This window comes from Lissotriton helveticus, chromosome 4_2 (assembly GCF_964261635.1).
Source record: "Lissotriton helveticus chromosome 4_2, aLisHel1.1, whole genome shotgun sequence".
NCBI classification, from domain to species: Eukaryota; Metazoa; Chordata; class Amphibia; order Caudata; family Salamandridae; genus Lissotriton; species Lissotriton helveticus.
In genome coordinates this window covers 103228754-103253404 of record NC_136064.1, presented here as the reverse complement: position 1 = coordinate 103253404, position 24651 = coordinate 103228754, and the positions used below count along the sequence as shown (strand labels likewise).

General features: G+C 46.0%; 1 protein-coding gene across 1 annotated transcript in view; it reads left to right on the top strand.

The window, feature by feature from the left end:
- The window catches only part of NLGN3 (neuroligin 3), a 477014-nt gene that overhangs the window by 421349 nt on the left and 31014 nt on the right, over positions 1–24651 (top strand). The window contains exon 8 of the mRNA XM_078640209.1: positions 21352–22141. Coding sequence (XP_078496335.1) covers positions 21352–22141 — 790 coding nt within the window. The remainder of the gene's footprint in view (positions 1–21351; positions 22142–24651) is intronic.

Genomic DNA, 24651 nt, shown 5'->3' with positions numbered 1-24651 from the left:
TCAATGTTGGCATTTAATGCCCTTAAATCCACACACAATCTTAATTTTTGATCCGATTTTAAACTATGGGAGAAACCCATTCTGATGATTCTATTGGTTCAATAATTCCCTCATCAAGTAAATTCTTTAACATGCCTTTAAGTTCTTCCCTGATGTTAATGGGTACACCTCTAAGTTTTTGTACAACTGGTGTATGGTTTCTTTTGAGAAGAATATTATGTGAAAAATGTTTGAGCTTTCCTAATTTATCACAAAAAACAGAACTAAAAGATTTAACTAGGTTACAGCCTTTCTCAATATTAGTAAGTTTTATATTAGATGGATCAATTGCAGATACAGTACCCATAAGACTTTCATCACAAAGAGAAATGGGATCTTTAGCACGTGGATTTATCTGGATTCCTAACTTCCATTGATCCAACCATCCTAAAACATTAACGCCTTTGAGGGAAATATATAATTTTATGTCAGCCTTTCTATTCTTAAATTGAATCATCACCAGAAAAAAACCAAGTATATCAAATTTTGCACCAGAAAAGTTCTTTGCAGAAATGTCAGACTCTTTCATTTCACCCAACATTTCAGAATTGGCTAACGTATTACTGAAATATTCTTGAGTTATAATAGTCCATGGTGAACCTGAATCTACCATAAGAGATAACTCTTTTTCACAAATTTTGAAAATGCAATCAGGTGATTTAAGGTGTAACAACGCTTGGTCATCAATGATAGATACTACGAAACCCTTCATTTGTGACTCACAATGATTAATAACATTTACGTTTTCCTCTGCTACTGAAGAAACAGAACCCCTATTATAAGTTTGAAAGTGTCTGTCTCTACACATATTGCCAAAATGACCAACTCTTTTACATAAATTGCATTCTTTCTTAAGTGCTGGACAACCTGGAAAAGAAGCATAGTGAGATTTGTTCCCACATCTAAAACACATTCCTTGCACATTATTAAATTCATTAGGTTTTTGTGTAAAATTTTGCTTAGGTCTGAAAGACGTATATTTTGTTGAAAGTTGATTTGCAACCAGTTTTTTATCTTGTCTATTTTTTACAACACAAACTTCTTCTTCAGAAACTTTCTTCTCCGTGTCATTCCTAATAGTTTTCATCCATAAGTCAGATTGTTCTTGAGCTTTGGCTATGGCAATTGTTTCTGTAAGATTGGGATCACCCATAACCCAAAGTTTGTCTTGTATTTTTTTGCATTTAACATGTACAATGATCTGATCTCGTATCATTTCATCTGTCATCATACCAAAATTGAAATGTAGACTTAAATATCTCAAAGAAGTTAAAAAGTTATCAAAAGTTTCATCTTCTTTCTGTTTCCTAGTGTAAAATTTGAACCGATTCAAAGCAATACTGACATTGGGTTTAAATCTTTTCTCAAGTCTTGCTAATGCTTCAGTATAAACATTCATGGAATCTCCCCCTCCATCACTCTGAGAGATTATTTGCGGTAAAGATCTAAAAATGACTTGCCCTTCCGAACCAAGGCAATGTAAAAGAATACTTTTCTTTCTCTCAGAGCCCATTCTTTCACCATCAATAGCTTTCATATAAGTCATGAACTCCTCTTTCCACCTTATCCAAGGCATGGGTGGATCTCCTTTGAGTTGTAGAAATTTTGCAGGAGGGTCAAACTGCATGTTATTTTGTAAGTAAGTTGAACGTTATAATGTAAAGCTTATTAATGGTATTATTTGCCAGTAGCTGTATACCTTAAATGGTGTAAAATAGTCTTGAAATTGTAATTTTGAAATTTTTCCAAAAAACAGGTTAAAATTAAATTAACTTACTTCTAAACGTTGTTCCAAAACCGTGTCCAAAAACGAGGTATGTAGATCCTCTAAATCGGCAAAAGAAAATTTTCGCGTTACCAAGGTAACCAGTGAATAATAATAAAATGGCCGCTGTGCGTGACGTGAAGACGCAGTGAAAGCTATGCGTCATCGGGGATCATTGTGCATGCGCTCGGTACACTCAAAACGAACATGGGGAGCTGTTTACTTTCAATATTCCTCGTGTGCCACAACGTAAATACACAGGTGAAATTTCATCAAATTTTGACAAAAACGTTGAACGAGTGTTGCGCATGGAGGATTTAAGGCAAAATGAAGTTTGACTGTGGTACGGTACAAAAGGCTAGTATAATTAAAGATGTAATCCGTTTTAAGTTAAACAAAAGGATTTCAGCCGCAGGTGCAATCAGAGCACTGATACGTTACTCTCAGCCGCAGGTACAATCATAGTACATTAAGAAAATAAATTTTAAAAGTACATACCGAAATTTCAAAAAGATCAAATTGAATACAATTGTGGGTTCAACACCACTCAACTCCATGCTGCTTAGTGGTGATTTCCCTCGTCGCCATATTTTGTTGAATAATCAGGAAAAGCAATAAAGGTATGATGTATATTTATTGGCAGCACGGCAATCCATCTTCATGTAACAGAGTCCAGCTGTAACTGACTCTCTAACCAACAACATTACAGTTCCACTAACATGTGGAATATAGAACACCATTGAAAGAAAACATGTTGCATGCAATGGCATGCGACCCTAACCATGCTACTTAAAGAGATATACAATAGAATGAGGATATAACAGGTGTCCTTTTCAGGGAAGAGTGTGCCCCATTACTCGACTGAATCTGTCGCGGTTACACGGTGTACATTCCAGTGTGCCTTGATATAGCGCCTACTGCTGTGGGTCGACTCATTTGTGAGTTTATAAAGAGGTTTCTTAGAGTGCTGCGTGGCGCCTGTATGTTGCTTTAGTGCGCTGCAGCGTGGCGCCTGTATGTTGCTTCAGTGCGCTGCTGCGTGGCGCCTGTATGTTGCTTCAGTGCGCCGTAGATCAATCAATCAATCACACATATTTATAGAGCGCGCTACTCACCCGCTAGGGTCTCAAGGCGCTGGGAGGAGGGGGAGCCGCTATTGCTCGAACAGCCATGTCTTGAGTTGTTTCCTGAAGGAGAGATGGTCCTGGGTCAGTCATAGGTGAGTGGGAAGGGAGTTCCATGTCTTGGCCACCAGGTAGGAGAAGGATCTTCCTCTGGCGGTGGTTCTGCGAATTCGTGGGACGGTTGGCGGATAGGATCTGGCGGGTGGGTGTGTAGAATGTGAGGCGGCTGTTGAGGTATTTGGGGCCCATGTCGTGGAGAGCCTTGTGTGCGTGGGTGAGGAGTCTGAACGTGATCCTCTTGCTGACGGGGAGCCAGTGCAGGTCTCTCAGATGGGCAGAGATGTGGCTGTGACGGGGGATGTCCAGGATGAGTCGTGCAGAAGCGTTCTGTATGCGCTGGAGTCTTTTCTGGAGTTTGGCTGTGGTTCCAGCGTAGAGGGTGTTCCCGTAGTCCAGTCGGCTGGTGACGAGGGCCTGGGTGACCGTCTTACTGGTTTCGGTGGGTATCCACCGGAATATCTTTCGGAGCATGCGCAGGGTGTTGAAACAGGATGACGAGACGCGTTGACTTGCTTGGTCATCATGAGGAAGGAGTCCAGGATGAAGCCCAGGTTGAGTGCATGGTCTGTGGGCTTGGGGGCGGTGCCCATTGCAGGGGGCCACCAGGAGTCGTCCCAGGCAGAGGGGGATGGTCCCAGGATGAGGACTTCCGTCTTGTCTGAGTTCAGTTTCAGACGGCTGCGCTTCATCCATTCCGCAACTTCTTTCATTCCTTCCTGGAGGCTGGCTCTGGCTGTGGCGGGGTCGTGGGTGAGGGAGAGGATCAGCTGGATGTCGTCCGCGTAGGAGATGATGTTTAGGTTGTGTTGGCGTGCGATGGCTGCGAGGGGGCTCATGAAGACGTTGAAGAGGGTGGGGCTGAGCGAGGATCCTTGAGGAACGCCGCAGATGACTTCGGAGGCCGCGGATTGGAAGGGGGTGAGGCGGACTCTCTGGGTTCTTCCGGAGAGGAACGAGATGATCCAGTCCAGGGCTGTCCCTTGGATTCCGGTGTTGCTGAGGCGCTGTATTAGTGTGTGGTGGCATACGGTGTCGAAGGCTGCCGAGAGGTCCAGGAGGATGAGGGCAGCTGTTTCCCTGTTGTCGAGCAGGGACCTGATGTCATCGGTAGCTGTGATGAGGGCGGTCTCGGTGCTGTGGTTTGCTCGGAAACCGGACTGCGAGGGGTCGAGGGATCCGATTGTCTCGAGGAAGGCGGAGAGTTGTTTGTTGACGGTCTTCTCGATGACTTTGGCAGGAAAAGGGAGGAGCGAGATGGGGCGGAAGTTCTTGAGGTCCATGGGGTCCGCGGTGGGTTTCTTTAGGAGGGCGCTGAGCTCGGCATGTTTCCAGCTCTCCGGGAAGGTGGCGGATGCGAAGGAGCTGTTAATGATGTCCCGGAGTTGGGGTGCGATGATGGAGTCAGCTTTGTTAAAGATGTGGTGTGGACAGGGGTCAGTTGGGGAGCCGGAGTGGATGGTGTTCATCATGCGGGTGGTGTCTTCGGTGCTGACCGTGGTCCAGGTGCAGAGGGTGGTGGTGGGGGGCGCTGGTTCGGTGGTTGGCTGCGTGGTCTGTGCGCCGAAGCTGTTGTGTATGTCAGCGATCTTGCAGTGGAAGAACGAGGCGAGTGAGTCGCAGAGGTCTTGCGAGGGTGTGATGTCGTTGTTGCAGGCGCTGGGGTTGGAGAGCTCTTTAACGATGCTGAAGAGTTCCTTGCTGTTGTGAGTGTTGTTGTCTAGTCGTTCTCTGAATGTTGTCCTTTTGGTGGTTCGGATCAGCAGGGGGAGTTTGCGGATGGCAATCTTGAGGGTTGTCATGTTTTCTGTTGACTGGTCGTGGCGCCAGGCTTTCTCGAGGGTACGGCAGGATTTCTTGGAGTTTTTGAGGTCGATGGTGAACCATGAGGCTTTCTTGCTGCCGGGTCTGCTGGGAGGATTCTTCAGCGGTGCAAGGTCATTGGCGCAGTTGGTGAGCCACTGTATGAGGTTGCGGGCTGCTTCATTGGGGTCCGTCGTGTTGGTGGGAGGGTTCTGGCTAAGGGAGGTGGTGAGCTGGTCGGCGGTGAACTTGCTCCAGCTTCTTCGTGGAACCTGATGCGGGTGGTGGTGGGTTGTGGTTCTCCTGAAGCTGAAATGGACGCAGCTATGATCTGTCCAGTGTAGTCCGGTGGAGTGGCTGAAAGAGATGTGCTTGCTGGAGGAGAAGACGGGGTCAAGCGTGTGGCCGGCGTAGTGGGTGCGGGTGTTCACCAGTTGCTTGAGTCCGAGGTTGGCGAGGTTGTCCAGCAGGGTGGTGGTGTTGTTGTCGTTGTTGTTTTCCAGGTGGAAGTTGAGGTCCCCTAGGAGGATGTAGTCTGAGGAGGTGAGGGCATGCGGGCTGATGAAGTCTGCGATGGCTTCGCTGAATTGTGTGCGTGGTACCGGTGGTCTATAGATGAGAGTACCTCTGAGGGTGGTCTTGGGGTCGGTGTGTATCCGGAAGTGAAGGTGCTCGGCGGCGGCGAGGGTGTCGTCGGAGTTGGACGTGATGCGGATGGTGTTTCTGTGGACGATGGCGATGCCTCCTCCGGTTTGGTTGATGCGGTCCCTCCGGGTGATCTTGTAGCCATCCGGGATGGCTATGGCGATGTCGGGGGCTGAGAAGGCGTTCATCCAGGTTTCTGTGAGGAAGGCGACGTCTGGTGATGTTGTGTCGAGGAGGTTCCAGAGTTCGACGGCCTGCCTGTGGATGGAGCGGGTGTTGAGCAGGATGCATTTGAGGTGATTGTTGCTGGTGCCTGGACTGGCGGGTGTGGTGCAAGTCCGGAGGCAAGTCCGGAGGCAGGTGAATTTGCAGGCTTGGCAGGTGAGGGGTCCGTGGGTGCGTTTCAGGGTTGCTCGGTGGCAGGTGGGGTTCCAGCCGGTGTTGAGTGCGTGGAGGGTGGCGGCGACGTAAGTCAGTCGGGTGGGCTGGTGACGTTGAGGGCCAGGGGTCCTGGTGCTGGGCGTGGTCCAGGCGCGCCCGCTGCGCACGTCCTCTGCGCGGCTGCTTCGCGGCCTCCATATGAGGGCAGAGGGAGGGAGGAGCAGCTGGGAGGTGGGAGCGGGGTGGCCAATGGGAGTGAAGGGGGCGGGGCCGCGGGGCTCAGCGGTGGGGGAAGAACCAATGGAAAACGGCGGGAAAAGACGGCAGGAGGGGGACGACAGAGCACAGAAGGCAAAAACACTGGGGCAGAGAATGCAAAAAAACAAGGTGGCACTGGATGCCAAGCGCAGGGGTACAAAATGAAAGAGGGAGCGAGCAGTCAAGCGGCCAAAAACGGCAACAGGTTCAATCCACAGGGGCTGCGTGGCGGATGGGGGGAGCGACCTGCCTGGTGACAGGGTCAGAGGTCGCCACAGTCCGTTTTTGGGGGGGATTGGGGAGGGGGGAATCAGAGAGGGGGCCCCATTTCAGCATTATTCCGTCGCCACCACGAGTTGAAGCGAGCCGGGGGGCTTCTGGGCCCCTCCCTGAAGCACAGGCTTTTAGGCTCCCCTCGGGGTCCGTGTTCAGTGCCTCCCCAGTCTGTGACCCCCTCCCAAGGCCTCACCTCCATTCTGGACCACGTGTGCCATTGATGAGCGCCGAGTACTCTTGTGTATGAAGCAAGGCGCTTTGTAAGTATTTAGGATGTTTCTACCTGAACTCCTTCTGGAGCACAGGCACTTTTTACTTTTTTTCATCCTTGTACCTTTCCTCTTTCTGGAGCACACACTATTTTAAGTATTTTGAATCTGGATACTTGAACTTTTTCTGGAGCACAGATACTTTTTTTTTAACATATTTTTGAATCTTTGTACCTGAACTCTTTCTGGAGCACAGATACTTTTGAATCTTAGTACATGAACTCTTTCTGGAGCCCAGATACTTTTCACATATGTTTGAATCTTTGTACCTGAACTCTCTCAGGAGCACAGATACTTTTCACATATGTTTGAATCTTTGTACCTGAACTCTTTCTGGAGCACAGATACTTTTCACATATGTTTGAATCTTTCTACCTGAACTCTTTCTGGAGCACAGATACTTTTGAATCTTTGTACATGAACTCTTTCTGGAGCACAGATACTTTCCACATATGTTTGTATCTTTGTACCTGAACTCTTTCTGGAGTACAGATACTTTTGAATCTTTGTACATTAACTCTTTCTGGAGCACAGATACTTTTCACATATGTTTGAATCTTTGTACCTGAACTCTTTCTGGAGCACAGATACTTTTCACATATGTTTGAATCTTTGTACCTGAACTCTTTCTGGAGCACAGATACTTTTCACATATGTTTGAATCTTTCTACCTGAACTCTTTCTAGAGCACAGATACTTTTGAATCTGTGTACATGGACTCTTTCTGGAGCACAGATACTTTCCACATATGTTTGAATCTTTGTACCTGAACTCTTTCTGGAGTACAAATACTTTTGAATCTTTGTACATGAACTCTTTCTGGAGCACAGATACATTTCACATATGTTTGAATCTTTGTACCTGAACTCTTTCTGGAGCACAGATACTTTTCACATATGTTTTAATCTTCGAACCTGAACTCTTTCTGGAGCACAGATACTTTTCACATATGTTTGAATCTTTGTACCTGAACTCTTTCTGGAGCACAGATACTTTTCACATATGTTTGAACCTTTCTACCTGAACTCTTTCTGGAGCACAGATACTTTTCACATATGTTTGAATCTTTCTACCTGAACTCTTTCTGGAGCACAGATACTTTTGAATCTTTGTACATGAACTCTTTCTGGAGCACAGATACTTTTCACATATGTTTGAATCTTTGTACCTGAACTCTTTCTGGAGCACAGATACTTTTCACATATGTTTGAATCTTTGTACCTGAACTCTTTCTGGAGCACAGATACTTTTCACATATGTTTGAATCTTTGTACCTGAAATCTTTCTGGAGCACAGATACTTTTCACATATGTTTGAATCTTTATACCTGAACTCTTTCTGGAGCACAGATACTTTTGAATCTTTGTACATGAACTCTTTCTGGAGCACAGATACTTTTGACATATGTTTGAATCTTTCAACCTGAACTCTTTCTGGAGCACCGATATTTTTGTCATATTTTCGAATCTTTGTACCTGAACTCTTTTTGGAGCGCAGATACTTTTGACATATTTTTGAATCTTTGTACCTGAACTCTTTCTGGAGCACAGATACTTTGGATATATTTTTGAATCTTTGTACCTGAACTCTTTCTGGAGCACAGATACTTTTGACATATTTTTTAATCTTTGTACCTGAACTCTTTGTGGGGCACAGATACTTTTCACATATGTTTGAATCTTTCTACCTGAACTCTTTCTGGAGCACAGATACTTTGGACATATTTTTGAATCTTTCTACCTGAACTCTTTTCGGAGCACAGATACTTTTGACATATTTTTGAATCTTTGTACCTGAACTCTTTCCGGAGCACAGATACTTTTCACATATTTTTGAATCTTTGTACCTGAACTCTTTCTGGAGCACAGATACTTGTCACATATGTTTGAATCTTTCTACCTGAACTCTTTCTGGAGCACAGATACTTTTGACATATTTTTTAATCTTTTTACCTGAACTCTTTCTGGAGCACAGATACTTTTCACATATGTTTGAATCTTTCTACCTGAACTCTTTCTGGAGCACAGATACTTTTGACATATTTTTGAATCTTTGTACCTGAACTCTTTCTGGAGCAGATACTTTTGACATACGTTTGAATCTTTGTACCTGAACTCTTTCTGGAGCACAGATACTTTTCACATAGTTTTGAATCTTTCTACCTGAACTCTTTCTGGAGCACAGATACTTTTGACATATGTTTGAATCTTTGTACCTGAACTCTTTCTGGAGCACAGATACTTTTCACATAGTTTTGAATCTTTCTACCTGAACTCTTTCTGGAGCACAGATACTTTGTATATATTTTTAAATCTTTGTACCTGAACTCTTTCCGGAGAACAGATACTTTTGACATATTTTTGTATCTTTGTAGATGATCTCTTTCTGGAGCACATACTTTTGAAGTCTGTCAAGTATTTTGGATGTTTGTATTGGAATCATTTCTGGAGCACATATTTGTTACATATTTTTGGATCTTTGTACCTGAACTCTTAATGGAATACAGCTATTTTTATAGATTTTTAACTATTTTGGATTTTTGTACATGAACACTTTCTGGAGCAAGGACATTTTGTACATATTTTGTTTTTTTTCCGGTGCACAAATAATGTTCTATTATTGTAAGTATTTTGACTCTTTGTACCTGAACTCTTTCTGGAGCACGGACACTTTTGAAGTATGTTGGATACTCTTACCTTAACACTTTCTGGAGCAAAGATACTATTTACGTTTTTTTGGATTTTTGTACCTGAGCTCTTTCTGGAGCACAGACACTTTGTATATATTGTAGATGTTTCTACCCAAACTCTTTATGGAGTACAGACAATTTAAAACGTTGGATCTTTCTACCTGAACTTTTTATGGAGCACAGGCATTTATACATATTTTGGATCTTTATATCTGAACTCTTTCTGGCGCAGACTTTTGTTTCTAGTATTTTATGTATTTGGAACATTTTCTCAAGCACATTCTCTTTAAGTATGTTGGATCTTTGTATCTGAACACTTTCTTGAACACAAATACTTGTATGTATTTTACGTACTTTGGGTCTTTTGTGCCTGAACGCCTTCTCGAGCACAGATACTTTTAATTTATTTTTATCTTTGACTCTGAACTCTTTTTGGAGCACAGATAGTTTTTACTTTTTTTATCCTTGTACCTGTACTCTTTCTGGAGGACACATATTTTTAAAACTATTTTAAGTATTTTGAATCTTTGTACCTGAACTCTTTCTGGAGCACAGATACGTTTTACATATTTTTGAATCTTTGTATATGAACTCTTTCTGGAGCACATATACTTTTTACATATTTTTGAATTTTTGTACCTGAACTCCTTCTGGAGCACAGATATTTTTCTAAACATATTTTTGGATCTTTGTACCTGAACTTTTTCTGGATCACAGATACTTTTTACATATTTTTTAATCTTTGTACCTGAATTTTTTCTGAAGCATAGATACTTTTCACCTATATATGCATCTTTGTACCTGAACTCTTTCTGGGGCACAGATTCTTTTGACATATTTTGGATATTTGTACATTAACCCTTTACGAAGCACATACTCTTGAAGTATGTCAAGTATTTTGGATGTTTGTATTGGAACAGTTTCTAAGTACATATTATTTACATATGTTTGGATCTTTGTACCTGAACTCTTCTGGATTACAGATTTTTTTAAGTATTTGAACTATTTTGGATTGGTGTACCTGACATTTTCTGGAGCACAGATACTTTTTAAGTATTTTGGATTTTTCTACCTGAACATCCTCTGCAGCAAACATAATATTTATATATTTAATTTGGATCTTTGTAGCTAAACTCTTCCTTCGGCACATAATTTTTTTGTATTATGAGTATGTAGGATCCTTGTACGTGAACACTTTCTGGAGCACAGATACTTTAAAAATATTGTTATGCATTTTGCATCTGTGTACTCAAAAGTCTTTCTGGAGCACAAATACTTTTGATCTTTTTCAAGGATTTTGGATCTTTGTTCCTGAACGTTTTCTAAAAGCACAGATTCTGGAGTAAAGATCTCTGAACTTGACCCTTGTCTCCTGGTTGTGTGCTGAGGGGAGGGTCTTTGAAGTTGTGCTGAGGGGATGGTCTTTGAAGTTGTGCTGAGGGGAGGGTCTTTGATGTTGTGCTGAGGGGAGGGTCTTTGATGTTGTGCTGAGGGGAGGGTCTTTGATGTTGTGCTGAGGGGAGGGTCTTTGATGTTGTGCTGAAGGGAGGGTATTTGATGTTGTGCTGAGGGGAGGGTCTTTGATGTTGTGCTGAGGGGAGTGTCTTTGAAGATGTGCTGAGGGGAGGGTCTTTGAAGTTGTGCTGAGGAGAGGGTCTTTGATGTTGTGCTGAGGGGATGGTCTTTGAAGTTGTGCTGAGGGGAGTGTCTTTGAAGTTGTGCTGAGGGGAGGGTCTTTGATGTTGTGCTGAGGGGAGGGTCTTTGATGTTGTGCTGAGGGGAGGGTCTTTGATGTTGTGCTGAGGGGAGTGTCTGAAGTTGTGCTGAGGGGAGGGTCTTTGATGTTGTGCTGAGGGGAGGGTCTTTGATGTGCTGAGGGGAGGGTCTTTGATGTTGTGCTGAGGGGAGGGTCTTTGAAGTTGTGCTGAGGGGAGGGTCTTTGAAGTTGTGCTGAGGGGAGGGTCTTTGATGTGCTGAGAGGAGGGTCTTTGATGTGCTGAGGGGAGGGTCTTTGATGTGCTGAGGGGAGGGTCTTTGAAGTTGTGCTGAGGGGAGGGTCTTTGATGTGCTGAGGGGAGGGTCTTTGATGTTGTGCTGAGGGGAGGGTCTTTGATGTGCTGAGGGGAGGGTCTTTGATGTTGTGCTGAGGGGAGGGTCTTTGAAGTTGTGCTGAGGGGATGGTCTTTGAAGTTGTGCTGAGGGGAGTGTCTTTGAAGTTGTGCTGAGGGGAGGGTCTTTGATGTTGTGCTGAGGGGAGGGTCTTTGATGTTGTGCTGAGGGGAGGGTCTTTGATGTGCTGAGGGGAGGGTCTTTGATGTTGTGCTGAGGGGAGGGTCTTTGAAGTTGTGCTGAGGGAAGGGTCTTTGAAGTTGTGCTGAGGGGAGGGTCTTTGATGTGCTGAGAGGAGGGTCTTTGATGTGCTGAGGGGAGGGTCTTTGATGTGCTGAGGGGAGGGTCTTTGAAGTTGTGCTGAGGGGAGGGTCTTTGATGTGCTGAGGGGAGGGTCTTTGATGTTGTGCTGAGGGGAGGGTCTTTGATGTGCTGAGGGGAGGGTCTTTGATGTTGTGCTGAGGGGAGGGTCTTTGAAGTTGTGCTGAGGGGAGGGTCTTTGATGTGCTGAGAGGAGGGTCTTTGATGTGCTGAGGGGAGGGTCTTTGAAGTTGTGCTGAGGGGAGGGTCTTTGATGTGCTGAGGGGAGGGTCTTTGATGTGCTGAGGGGATGGTCTTTGAAGTTGTGCTGAGGGGAGTGTCTTTGAAGTTGTGCTGAGGGGAGGGTCTTTGATGTTGTGCTGAGGGGAGGGTCTTTGATGTTGTGCTGAGGGGAGGGTCTTTGATGTTGTGCTGAGGGGAGTGTCTGAAGTTGTGCTGAGGGGAGGGTCTTTGATGTTGTGCTGAGGGGAGGGTCTTTGATGTGCTGAGGGGAGGGTCTTTGATGTGCTGAGGGGAGGGTCTTTGATGTTGTGCTGAGGGGAGGGTCTTTGAAGTTGTGCTGAGGGGAGGGTCTTTGATGTGCTGAGAGGAGGGTCTTTGATGTTGTGCTGAGGGGAGGGTCTTTGATGTGCTGAGGGGAGGGTCTTTGAAGTTGTGCTGAGGGGAGGGTCTTTGATGTGCTGAGGGGAGGGTCTTTGATGTGCTGAGAGGAGGGTCTTTGATGTGCTGAGGGGAGGGTCTTTGATGTTGTGCTGAGGGGAGGGTCTTTGATGTGCTGAGGGGAGGGTCTTTGATGTGCTGAGAGGAGGGTCTTTGATGTGCTGAGGGGAGGGTCTTTGATGTGCTGAGAGGAGGGTCTTTGATGTGCTGAGAGGAGGGTCTTTGATGTGCTGAGGGGAGGGTCTTTGAAGTTGTGCTGAGGGGAGGGTCTTTGATGTGCTGAGGGGAGGGTCTTTGATGTGCTGAGAGGAGGGTCTTTGATGTGCTGAGGGGAGGGTCTTTGATGTTGTGCTGAGGGGAGGGTCTTTGATGTGCTGAGGGGAGGGTCTTTGATGTGCTGAGAGGAGGGTCTTTGATGTGCTGAGGGGAGGGTCTTTGATGTGCTGAGGGGAGGGTCTTTGAAGTTGTGCTGAGGGGAGGGTCTTTGATGTGCTGAGGGGAGGGTCTTTGAAGTTGTGCTGAGGGGAAGGTCTTCGATGTTGTGCTGAGGTGAAGGTCTCTGATGTTGTGCTGAGGGGAGGGTCTTTGATGTTGTGCTGAGGGGAGGGTCTTTGATGTTGTGCTGAGGGGAGTGTCTGAAGTTGTGCTGAGGGGAGGGTCTTTGATGTTGTGCTGAGGGGAGGGTCTTTGATGTGCTGAGGGGAGGGTCTTTGATGTTGTGCTGAGGGGAGGGTCTTTGAAGTTGTGCTGAGGGGAGGGTCTTTGAAGTTGTGCTGAGGGGAGGGTCTTTGATGTGCTGAGAGGAAGGTCTTTGATGTGCTGAGGGGAGGGTCTTTGATGTGCTGAGGGGAGGGTCTTTGAAGTTGTGCTGAGGGGAGGGTCTTTGATGTGCTGAGGGGAGGGTCTTTGATGTTGTGCTGAGGGGAGGGTCTTTGATGTGCTGAGGGGAGGGTCTTTGATGTTGTGCTGAGGGGAGGGTCTTTGAAGTTGTGCTGAGGGGATGGTCTTTGAAGTTGTGCTGAGGGGAGTGTCTTTGAAGTTGTGCTGAGGGGAGGGTCTTTGATGTTGTGCTGAGGGGAGGGTCTTTGATGTTGTGCTGAGGGGAGGGTCTTTGATGTGCTGAGGGGAGGGTCTTTGATGTTGTGCTGAGGGGAGGGTCTTTGAAGTTGTGCTGAGGGAAGGGTCTTTGAAGTTGTGCTGAGGGGAGGGTCTTTGATGTGCTGAGAGGAGGGTCTTTGATGTGCTGAGGGGAGGGTCTTTGATGTGCTGAGGGGAGGGTCTTTGAAGTTGTGCTGAGGGGAGGGTCTTTGATGTGCTGAGGGGAGGGTCTTTGATGTTGTGCTGAGGGGAGGGTCTTTGATGTGCTGAGGGGAGGGTCTTTGATGTTGTGCTGAGGGGAGGGTCTTTGAAGTTGTGCTGAGGGGAGGGTCTTTGATGTGCTGAGAGGAGGGTCTTTGATGTGCTGAGGGGAGGGTCTTTGAAGTTGTGCTGAGGGGAGGGTCTTTGATGTGCTGAGGGGAGGGTCTTTGATGTGCTGAGGGGATGGTCTTTGAAGTTGTGCTGAGGGGAGTGTCTTTGAAGTTGTGCTGAGGGGAGGGTCTTTGATGTTGTGCTGAGGGGAGGGTCTTTGATGTTGTGCTGAGGGGAGGGTCTTTGATGTTGTGCTGAGGGGAGTGTCTGAAGTTGTGCTGAGGGGAGGGTCTTTGATGTTGTGCTGAGGGGAGGGTCTTTGATGTGCTGAGGGGAGGGTCTTTGATGTGCTGAGGGGAGGGTCTTTGATGTTGTGCTGAGGGGAGGGTCTTTGAAGTTGTGCTGAGGGGAGGGTCTTTGATGTGCTGAGAGGAGGGTCTTTGATGTTGTGCTGAGGGGAGGGTCTTTGATGTGCTGAGGGGAGGGTCTTTGAAGTTGTGCTGAGGGGAGGGTCTTTGATGTGCTGAGGGGAGGGTCTTTGATGTGCTGAGAGGAGGGTCTTTGATGTGCTGAGGGGAGGGTCTTTGATGTTGTGCTGAGGGGAGGGTCTTTGATGTGCTGAGGGGAGGGTCTTTGATGTGCTGAGAGGAGGGTCTTTGATGTGCTGAGGGGAGGGTCTTTGATGTGCTGAGAGGAGGGTCTTTGATGTGCTGAGAGGAGGGTCTTTGATGTGCTGAGGGGAGGGTCTTTGAAGTTGTGCTGAGGGGAGGGTCTTTGATGTGCTGAGGGGAGGGTCTTTGATGTGCTGAGAGGAGGGTCTTTGATGTGCTGAGGGGAGGGTCTTTGATGTTGTGCTGAGGGGAGGGTCTTTGATGTGCTGAGGGGAGGGTCTTTGATGTGCTGAGAGGAGGGTCTTTGATGTGCTGAGGGGAGGGTCTTTGATGTGCTGAGGGGAGGGTCTTTGAAGTTGTGCTGAGGGGAGGGTCTTTGATGTGCTGAGGGGAGGGTCTTTGAAGTTGTGCTGAGGGGAAGGTCTTCGATGTTGTGCTGAGGTGAAGGTCTCTGATGTTGTGCTGAGTTGAAGGTCTCTGATGTTGTGCTGAGGAGAGGGTTTCTAGTGTTCTGCTGAGAATCGTAGATGGTACGGGTTGAAAAGCAAGCTGAGAGCACCTAAAATGCAGATAGTGGGTCTCAAGTGTGGGGATGGGTGTCCCTAAGGGGTTTCTGGGGTGTCTAAAGGCAGGCCAGCAATATCTGATGAGGTTCTAAGAAACACCTTATGTATGGTACATGAAGGCAGGAAGCAGTCTCTGGCATTGTCCATTTACCATCTGTGGGCAGTTGGAGGGGGTGAGTGACTGACTGTGGTTATGTTGTGGTTAGCTGGCTTGTCAGAATGCGGGCAGGTGGTCTGTGAGGGTCTTCTAACAGTGTTTGAAGGTATGCTGAGAGTTTCTGCGGCACATCTGGTGGTGCCTAAAGTCTAGCTGGGTGTGGCTTGAGGGCTGGCTGAGGTGTCTAATGACCAAATTAGGGTGGCAGAATGCGAGCTAAGCCTTAAAGGCATACCAGGGACCTCTGAGGATATATTCAATAGACAGAGGGTCTCTTGGGCATGCATGAGGGATCCCTCTAGGTCTTCTGGGAGTGTCAGACCTCTAAGGTCCTCTGAGAGTCGCTAAGGCAAGGCCGAATAATATCTGAAGGGCTTCTGGGAGTGTCACACTGCGAAGGACCTCTGAGGGTCTCTGGGGCATGGCTGAAAGATCCATGAAGGTCTTGAATGAATGAATGAATGACTACTCATTTGTATAGAGCATGGTTACCCGGAGGCATCCCAGCGCTGCAGTGGTCCAATTCATCCCCGGTGAGGTTAGGGAAATAGGAAGGTTTTGAGCATGTTCCTACACCTATGATGGTTCTCCTCCATTCGAATAGGGTCAGGCAGGTTGTTCCAGAGTTTAGCTGACTGAACAGAAAAGCGTCTGCCACCCATACGGCTTCTCCTTATTCGTGGGACTGCTAGAAAATTCTTACTGATGGATCTAAGGGTCCTGTTCGTTTGGTAAGGGCAGAACAGGTGTTGAATAAGCTCAGGTCCTGTCTTAGTTAAGGCTTTGTGAACAATGGTCATGGCCTTAAATTCGACCCTCTGTTGTACCGGCAGCCAATGAAGTTCTGGGAGAGTCACACACCTAAGGACCTCTGAGGGTCTCTGGGGGACGCCTAGGTCAGTCGGGTGATTTGTGCCAAGGCCCAGAACCTCTGATGATTCCAGGCTGGTGTCTGTGACTAATTTACAGATTCTGAAGGACAGGAAGAGGTTGAAATCATAGAGCTGTACTTCCCCAGTCCTGGGCCTGTGCTGACAAGAAATGTGTCATGAAAGAATAAGTGCCGCCTGCATGCACTTCTCACCTGCGGTGCTGTGCCGAAGCCCTGCTGTCTGATGCTCAGGCTCCCCAAGGCACGTTTGTGATTTTCCATCATGTTCACAAGTCCCTCAATTCATTTGATAGAAAGTAATTTCATTTTTATGAGAGGAATATTTCAGCGAGGTCACAGGGAAGGCATCTGTAAATTGGTTCTGTATTTCAGTTTGTATTTTGTGTGTGCAATTTTTAACATCTCCAGTGCACCCTTTGCTCTGGATTTTATTCCGATTTTATGATTTCTCTCTTTATTGGTCTTTCTGGTGCTCGGTTTGACATGGCTCACCATATGTGTCAATAGTACCAATTGTGGGCGTGGTTCCCATTATTTAAGCAAACATTCTTTTATCATACCACCCTCTTAAAGCTTCCTTGTCTCCACTGCACACTAATAATAAGGCAATTAAACCCCCCTGCCCCATCTTATTCTCCAAGCCCTCCTCTTAGGTGTTCACAAATTACAAATGTGTTTGAGAGCTTCATCTATGTGTTGATGTGGGCACAGCATCTATTGCTCAGTTTCACCTTTCAAACCGAATCTACCATGTAAACAGTTAAATGAAAAGTCCTGGTATGTTCTTGGCATGTCTTTGTAGGATCTTCTCCGGAGACTTTTTTCACGCCCGCATCTATAGTAGTGTGCTTTTTGTGTGTCATATTTGTGATGCTGGAGAGATCTCATCTCTCAGTGACCAGGTGTACAATGTACAAGTTAAGGTGTACAAGTTAAGGTGCACAATGAACAAGTTAAGGTGTACAATGTACAACTTGAGGTGTACAATGTACAGGTTCAGGTGTACAATGCACAAGTTGAGGTGCACAATGTACAGGTACAAATGCACAATGCACACGTTGAGGTTTACAATGTACAAGTTAAGGTGTACAATGTACAGGTTCAGGTGTACAATGTACAAGTTAAGGTGTACAATGTACAGGTTCAGGTGTACAATGTACAAGTTAAGGTGTACAATGTACAGGTACACAATGCACAAGTTGAGGTTTACAATGTACAAGTTAAGGTGTACAATGTACAGGTTCAGCTGCACAATGTACAAGTTAAGGTGTACAATGTACAGCTACAGGGGAACAATGCACAAGTTGAGGTGTACAATGTACAAGTTAAGGTGTACAATGTACAGGTTCAGGTGTACAATGCACAAGTTGAGGTGCCCAATGCACAAGTTAAGGTGTACAATGTACAGGTTCAGGTGTACAATGTACAAGTTAAGGTGTACAGGTACAGGTGCACAATGCACAAGTTGAGGTGCCCAATGCACAAGTTAAGGTGTACAATGCACAAGTTGAGGTGCACAATGCACAAGTTAAGGTGTACAATGTACAACTTGAGGTGTACAATGTACAGGTTCAGGTGTAAAATGCTCAAGTTCAGGTGCACAATGCACAAGTTAAGGTGTAAAATGTACAGGTTCAGGTGTACAATGTACAAGTTAAGGTGTACAATGTACAAGTTAAGGTGTACAATGTACAACTTGAGGTGTACAATGTACAGATTCAGGTGTACAATTTACAGGTGCAGGTGTACAATGCACAGGTGTACAATGCACAGGTATACAGTGCACAGGTGCAAGTGTGGAATGTACAAATACACATGTACAATGGACAGGTACAGGTGTACAATGTGTAGGTGAACAACATACAGGTGTACAATGTGCAGGTGAACAACATACAGGTGTACAATGCAGAGGTTCAGTTGAATCATGCACAGGTGCAGGTGTACAATGTACAGGTGCACAGATAAAGGTAAACAATGCACAGGTGCAAATGTACAGTTGTACAATGTACATGTGCAGGTGTACAATACACAGTTGCAGATGTGCACAGCACAGCTACAGGTGTACAATCTGCATGTGTATATTGTGCAGGAGTACAGTGCCGTGGTTCAGGTGAACCATGTACAGGTGTGCAATGTACAGGTGTACAATGTGCCGGTACAGGTACGCAATGTACAGATACAGATGTACAGGTACAGGTGAACCATGTACAGATGCTGGTGTACAATATACAGGTGCAGGTGTTCAATGTACAGGTACAGGTGTACAATGTACAGGTGTACACTATCCAGATACCGGTGTTCAGGAGGACAGATACAGGTATACAATGCACAGGTACAGGCACAGGTGTACAATGCACAGGTGTATAATGCAGAGGTTCAGGTGTACAATATACAGGTGCAGGTGTACAATGTATGTGTACAATGTACAGGTGTGCAATATGCAGCTGCACAATTTACAGATGCAGGTGTACAATGTACAATGCACAGGTACAGGTGAACCATGTACAGATGCAGGTGTACAATGCACGAGTGCAGGTGTACAATGTACAGGTGTACAATGTCAAGATGCAGGTGTACAATGCACAGGTACAGGCACAGGAGTACAATGCACATGTGCAGGTGTACAGTGTACAGGTGCACAATGTCAAGATGCAGGTGTACAATGCACAGGTACAGGCGTACAATGAACAGGTACAGGTGTACCATGTACAGATGCCAGTGTACAATGTACATGTATAGGTGCACAATGTACAGGTACAAGTGCAGGTGTACAATGCAGGGGTACAGGTGTACAATGTACAGATACAGATGTACAATGCACAGGTGCAGGTGTACAATGGTAAAGAATATGAACACTTGTGCAATGGGTAAGGGAGAGGTTGAGTGAGTAGCAGAGACGGACCGACGCTGTGCATTGTGGTCTCTATGTTAAGTTTTTCTGCAGCTGTTAGCTGAGCACTGCTTTAACGTTTCTTGTGATTGGTCACAGTGACAATGCTACATCATTTCAGCTCATTTGAATGTGCAAATGTTTAATCTTTAATCAGAGGGAGCACCTTGTGAAAGTAGGCTGAAGTACCCCAAAGGGCAGCCAATAGCTGGACAGACCCAAGTCCTGCAAGGGGTAGTATTTGCACTGCCGGCAATTAAGGATGCAGAGGCCAATTCACAGAACTAATCTGAGACAAAATCCTAAACTTACTACTTATGGTATTCACAGAATGCACTTACGAATGCACTTACAACTACTAACTTTATGTCCGCATTTGGGCCGGAATTTCGGCAACCGGAGTGGAAATTCTGCACCCGGAGCAGAATTTCCACACCAGGAGTGGAAATCCCGCACTTGAGCCAGAATCTCGGCACCCGGAATACCCGCATTCTGGCCGGTTGAACCTGTTCCTTAATGCTAATTACCTGTTCAAGTGCCTACCATTCCCACCATGCATCAGATATAGTCAATTAACAAAAGATTGTGGGTATTCCGGCCAGGAAACGGAGATACCGGCCGGAGTGCAAAAATTCCGGCACAATTGTGGGATTTCCGCTCTGGGTGCGGAATTTCTGCTGTAGGTGCGGAAATTCCGGCCCGAGTGCAGATGTAAAATTGTAGTAGTAAGTGCATTCTGTGAATACCATAAGTATTCAGTTTAGGATTTAATCTTAGATTAGTTCTGTGAATCGGCCCTGCAGAGTCCAGGTCCGGCCGATCCGTAAGTCTTAGCATGATGGATGCATTGTTGTTGTGGTCACTTTATTATCAAAAGTAGGTGCTGCAACTGGTCCTGTTTCCATTAGAACCACTACAACCCCCTTCTCAGTAAGTGAAGCAGCAGGCCCTGGATTGCTTCGCAGGTACTGGCAGATTACAAGGCTGTAGCGGAGTCCTCTGAGCGGTAGATGCTGTAGCATTCTGCCAGCCCAGCTACTCGCCAATAACCGAGCCAGACACTGAGAGTAGTTTTACACGTCTTTTTTCTGCTGCGTGTAAGTCAGAACTCCATATTCTAAGCCTGCCTTCAACTCGTCTCTCCAACGCTTACGTCAGAGTGTCAATGTTGTTTTATTTAGGAGACACTACAGGTATTTCAGAGCTGTGATGCGCATGGTACATAAATGGCACTACTTTCATTCTGTTATATTTAGGCTACTGCTTGAAGCTAAATTATTGTGCAGAGGTGTATATTTGTATGTACTAGAGGTTTTCTGTTTTATTTGCTTTCTACAGGCAGCGTGTTGCAGTTTTAATAGCACTCTGTGCTGTGCTTTTCAGTGGCTGGCTCTGGAAAGAAGCTGCCAGGGGTTAGGGAATATTCTGTGCTGCTGTCGCCAGCTGGCTGCAAGGACACACGGATCATCAGCGCAGACACATGCAGCAAACAAACAGGGAAGCCAAACAGAAGGGGGCTCCAGGTCCCAGTTCTAGAGTATATCGCCTTCCTGATTTCCACCTGCACATTATACGTCTTTATTGATTTCCAGGTCCGCAGTGTACTATGCTTTATAATTTAGAAGTGCAAATTATAAGATCTTTACTGATTTTCAGGGCTGCAGCATATTGCCTCCTTGATTTTCAGGTGTATATTTTAGTTTCTTCCTTGATTATCTAGTCTGCAGTATATTACCTCACCCGCTATCCAGGTCAATAAAGTCCCTGATTTGCAGGTCTACAGTGTATTGTCCTCCCTGATTTTCACCTTTATAGGTTATTGTCTTTCCTGATGTCCAGGTCTACAGGATATTGTTTCATCTGATATAAAGATTGCTAGCTTTCGATCTTGTCTCATATCAAGTTCCAAATTAAACTGTGTTCCCTAAAATCACTTTTAATGTTAGAGTCTTTTTCCCAGTTGTGACCCTTTTGTGTATCATTCTCTGACGTCATAGTACATAGCCATGTCATATCTGGTCCAATGGCAGGGTCTTGGATAGACCCTGCTTCCTCTGAATTTGGGATCTGACGCCTAATCTGCTCTCTGATTGTATGTATGTATTGTCAGTATGTGAAGCCCCTCCCACACGCAGTCAAGAGCTCACAGGCCAGGGTCAGCACAGTGCTGGAGGGAGGGTCGCCCTCGAGCTCGGGGGACCCCTGCACCAGGTGGGCTGCGGGCTGTAACATTATGCCACTGTGTTGTACCTGGTTTCATGGTCTATGGAAGATGTCTTTCTCCCCTTTAGCACTATTAGTGTTATGATATTATCTTAATGTCAGGTTTCTTCAATACTAAGATATTGAACTGTCTTTGCTATCACACTGTTTAAAACCCTGTTGTTCTTCTGGACTGAAGTCTTTCTTTCTTATCACCCACACTATAGGTCTTTTCCAGCGAGCCATCATCCAGAGCGGCTCCGCCCTCTCAAGTTGGGCTGTGAACTACCAGCCGGTGAAGTACACCCGCATGCTGGCCGAGAAGGTGGGGTGCAACGTGCTGGACACGGTGGACATGGTGGACTGCCTGCGGCAGAAGAGTGCCAAGGAGCTGGTGGAGCAGGACATCCAGCCGGCCCGCTACCACGTGGCGTTCGGGCCCGTCATCGATGGGGACGTCATTCCTGATGACCCGGAAATTCTCATGGAGCAAGGGGAGTTTTTGAACTATGACATCATGCTGGGGGTGAACCAGGGGGAAGGGCTGAAGTTTGTGGAGAGCGTTGTCGACGCCGAGGATGGGGTCTCTGGCAGCGACTTTGACTACTCCGTCTCCAACTTTGTGGACAACCTCTATGGCTACCCGGAAGGCAAGGACACCCTGAGGGAGACTATCAAGTTTATGTACACAGACTGGGCGGACAGGGACAACCCCGAAACTCGACGCAAAACCCTAGTGGCGCTTTTTACGGACCACCAGTGGGTAGAGCCATCGGTCGTGACAGCGGACCTACACGCACGCTATGGCTCACCCACCTACTTTTACACATTCTACCACCACTGCCAGAGTCTCATGAAGCCAGCATGGTCCGACGCGGCCCACGGAGATGAGGTGCCTTATGTCTTTGGGATCCCCATGATTGGACCCACTGACCTCTTCCCCTGCAACTTTTCCAGGAATGACGTGATGCTGAGCGCCGTGGTGATGACGTATTGGACCAACTTTGCCAAAACTGGGTAAGAACTTAAGGGAAGACGCCTGGGGCCCGATCCACAAAGGTAAACGTACAGTTTTGTGCAAGTTCACTCTTTTTCGCTAATCTCAAACAAAGAATTTAATAGTAAGTTTAGAACTGCATTTTAACAGTAAGTTTATGAGTGTGGGTACTCCACAGTTGGGACAGAGAACTCCACACATGATAGGACGGGCCTGCCCTTTTTTTTATATTGAGGGAGCTCTCCACCCCTACTGCAGAGTCTACACACTAGTGAACTTACTATTAAAATGCAGTTTTGTGAATACTGAAAAAGCGTAAACTTACACAAACGTGTACCTTTATCTTTGTGAATCAGGCCCTGTGTGTTTTGTTCAAGCCAACAATAAATGAGTTGGAACAACTTCCTAGGGTAGTTGGTGCTGAAAAAGCACAGTGCATGAAATGAAACAAGCATAGGTAAAGGCAAACGAGCAGACAATAGCATCTTGGCGATATGGTCATTTTTTTGTGCCAAATTCCACAAACATTGGGGGAAAGAAATGCTGTTACCTAAACGTGACCATTTTATATTTGCAATAACATTGCTACATTTAAAGAGCATTCATTGAGGTGGTTCTTTAACTAGTGATGTTTTTAAAGCAGCAATTCTTCCATGCAAATTATTGTCATTTTGATTATTATACTTATGATTATTATTGTTATTATGAGTATTATTTGTGAAGCAGAGAAATAAGTCACTACTTATCCAAGCACTCAAAGCTCAGGCGGGTAATGTTAGAATGTCACTTGAACACTTTATAATGTAAACTTTAAGCAGCTGCGTAGGGATAATACATAGCTGGTTTTTAGATTCTATAATCTGGTATCTAAAAAATAAAGAAGATGAAAAGCAAACTTTAAATCAGCTTTGCAACTGAAAAGAAAGGAAGTATTTTTGACCTTTGTGGAAAAAGTGCACATGCTTTCTGCTGTCACTCAAAGTGAAGGGAGCCAATAAGTAAAAGTGGGCCGACCCACTGCCCCATGCTGGTTGTTGTGGTAAGTGGAAGCAAAATGTGAATGACAATTTAACAGCCCAATCGGATGAAGCTGCCTGATCAAAAGTCCCTTTAACTACATATTGTACAACAATAGTATGGCGAGACCACTAAAGCGGTCTCAAAGCTCATACCCCAAAAAGGCTACAGCTAAGCGATGCGGGACAGAACTGAGATGGAAGGGTACGGCTGTAGGGCCTTTGTATGCGGGGACGCTAAGGTGACCGCAGGGTGGATGGACCTGACACTTGCACAGACCCCCTTGTTGCAGGCACTGGTTTCCCTGGTACAGAAGCACTGCCTGCATTGACTGCCTGTGGGCTGGCCACTTCCTGTGTGGGTGTGCTGTTGCTTCTTTGCTGCATTGCATGAGAGCTGTTTCCCTTTCATTGTATGAGGGGTCTGCCCACCTGCATTGTGTGAGGAGTGTCACCCCTTAAGTGTGTAGATGGTTGTCTCACTGCCCTAACTGATCAAATATTCTCTCACTCCCTGGAGTTAGTGAGATCTGCCTTGGGCGAGGGCTGGGTCATTGCCTGCAGTGGGATGTACGTTGTTACAACGCATGCTTTTACCACGCATGCTGTAACAACGCAAGTTTTAAAACGCATTCCATTACAACGCATTACACTGGGGGTTGCTGGAAAGTGAATAGTTTAATTTACTATTCCAACACCAGTCCCCGTGGACACTAGGGAAGGTGTTGGATAGTAAATTAAAACTATTCCCTATCCTAGAGCGCCCCCCAGTGTAATGCGTTGTAATGGTTTTCGTTTTAAAGTCTGTGTTGTAATAGCACTGCGTGCTAAAAGTTGCGTAGTAAAGGTTGTTCCCCCCTGCAGTGTGTTGAAAGGTTGTCTCTCTACCTCCAGTGAGTGTGGCTGTCTCTTCGCATGCCTTGAGCGAGCGTTGTTTCACTCCCTGTGTTAGGTGAGGTTTATTTCCCGGAGTGAGCGCTCCTTTGCTGCCTGCATTAAGTGAGTTTTGATTGTCTGTTGCGTTTTTGCGCATGCGCTAGGAGGGAAAGCTGGTCCTTCCCCTGGGTGGAGTCAGTGTTCTTTTACAGTCTGCATCGATTGGCTGGTGTCCCACCTTTTGTTCTGTCTCCTTGTCTGAAATGATTGATTGTCTTACCCACATCTGTACTGATCAAGGGCTTCCTAAGCTCTTGCACTAAAGAAACCTTCCCTTGAGCCAAAAGATCTGAACAATTTTCAGCCTGTCTTTCTTTTACCATTTTTCAGAAACACGTTGGAAAAACTAGTTTATATTCAAACAGCTCCAGCAATTCGTAGAAACTAACAACCCTTCTGAGCCCTTCAAAGCCAGATTTTGACCAGGACTCAGCACCAAACTGAGGCTTGTTCCAGTCTTGGATGGTCTGTGTTTATTCGATTAAATTGATCAAGCCATTTCTATCTGGCAGCGCACAACGCACGCCCAACCACATTTTCTATCCAAGTCTAAAAGTCTCAATTCGGTCCCCCCAAAA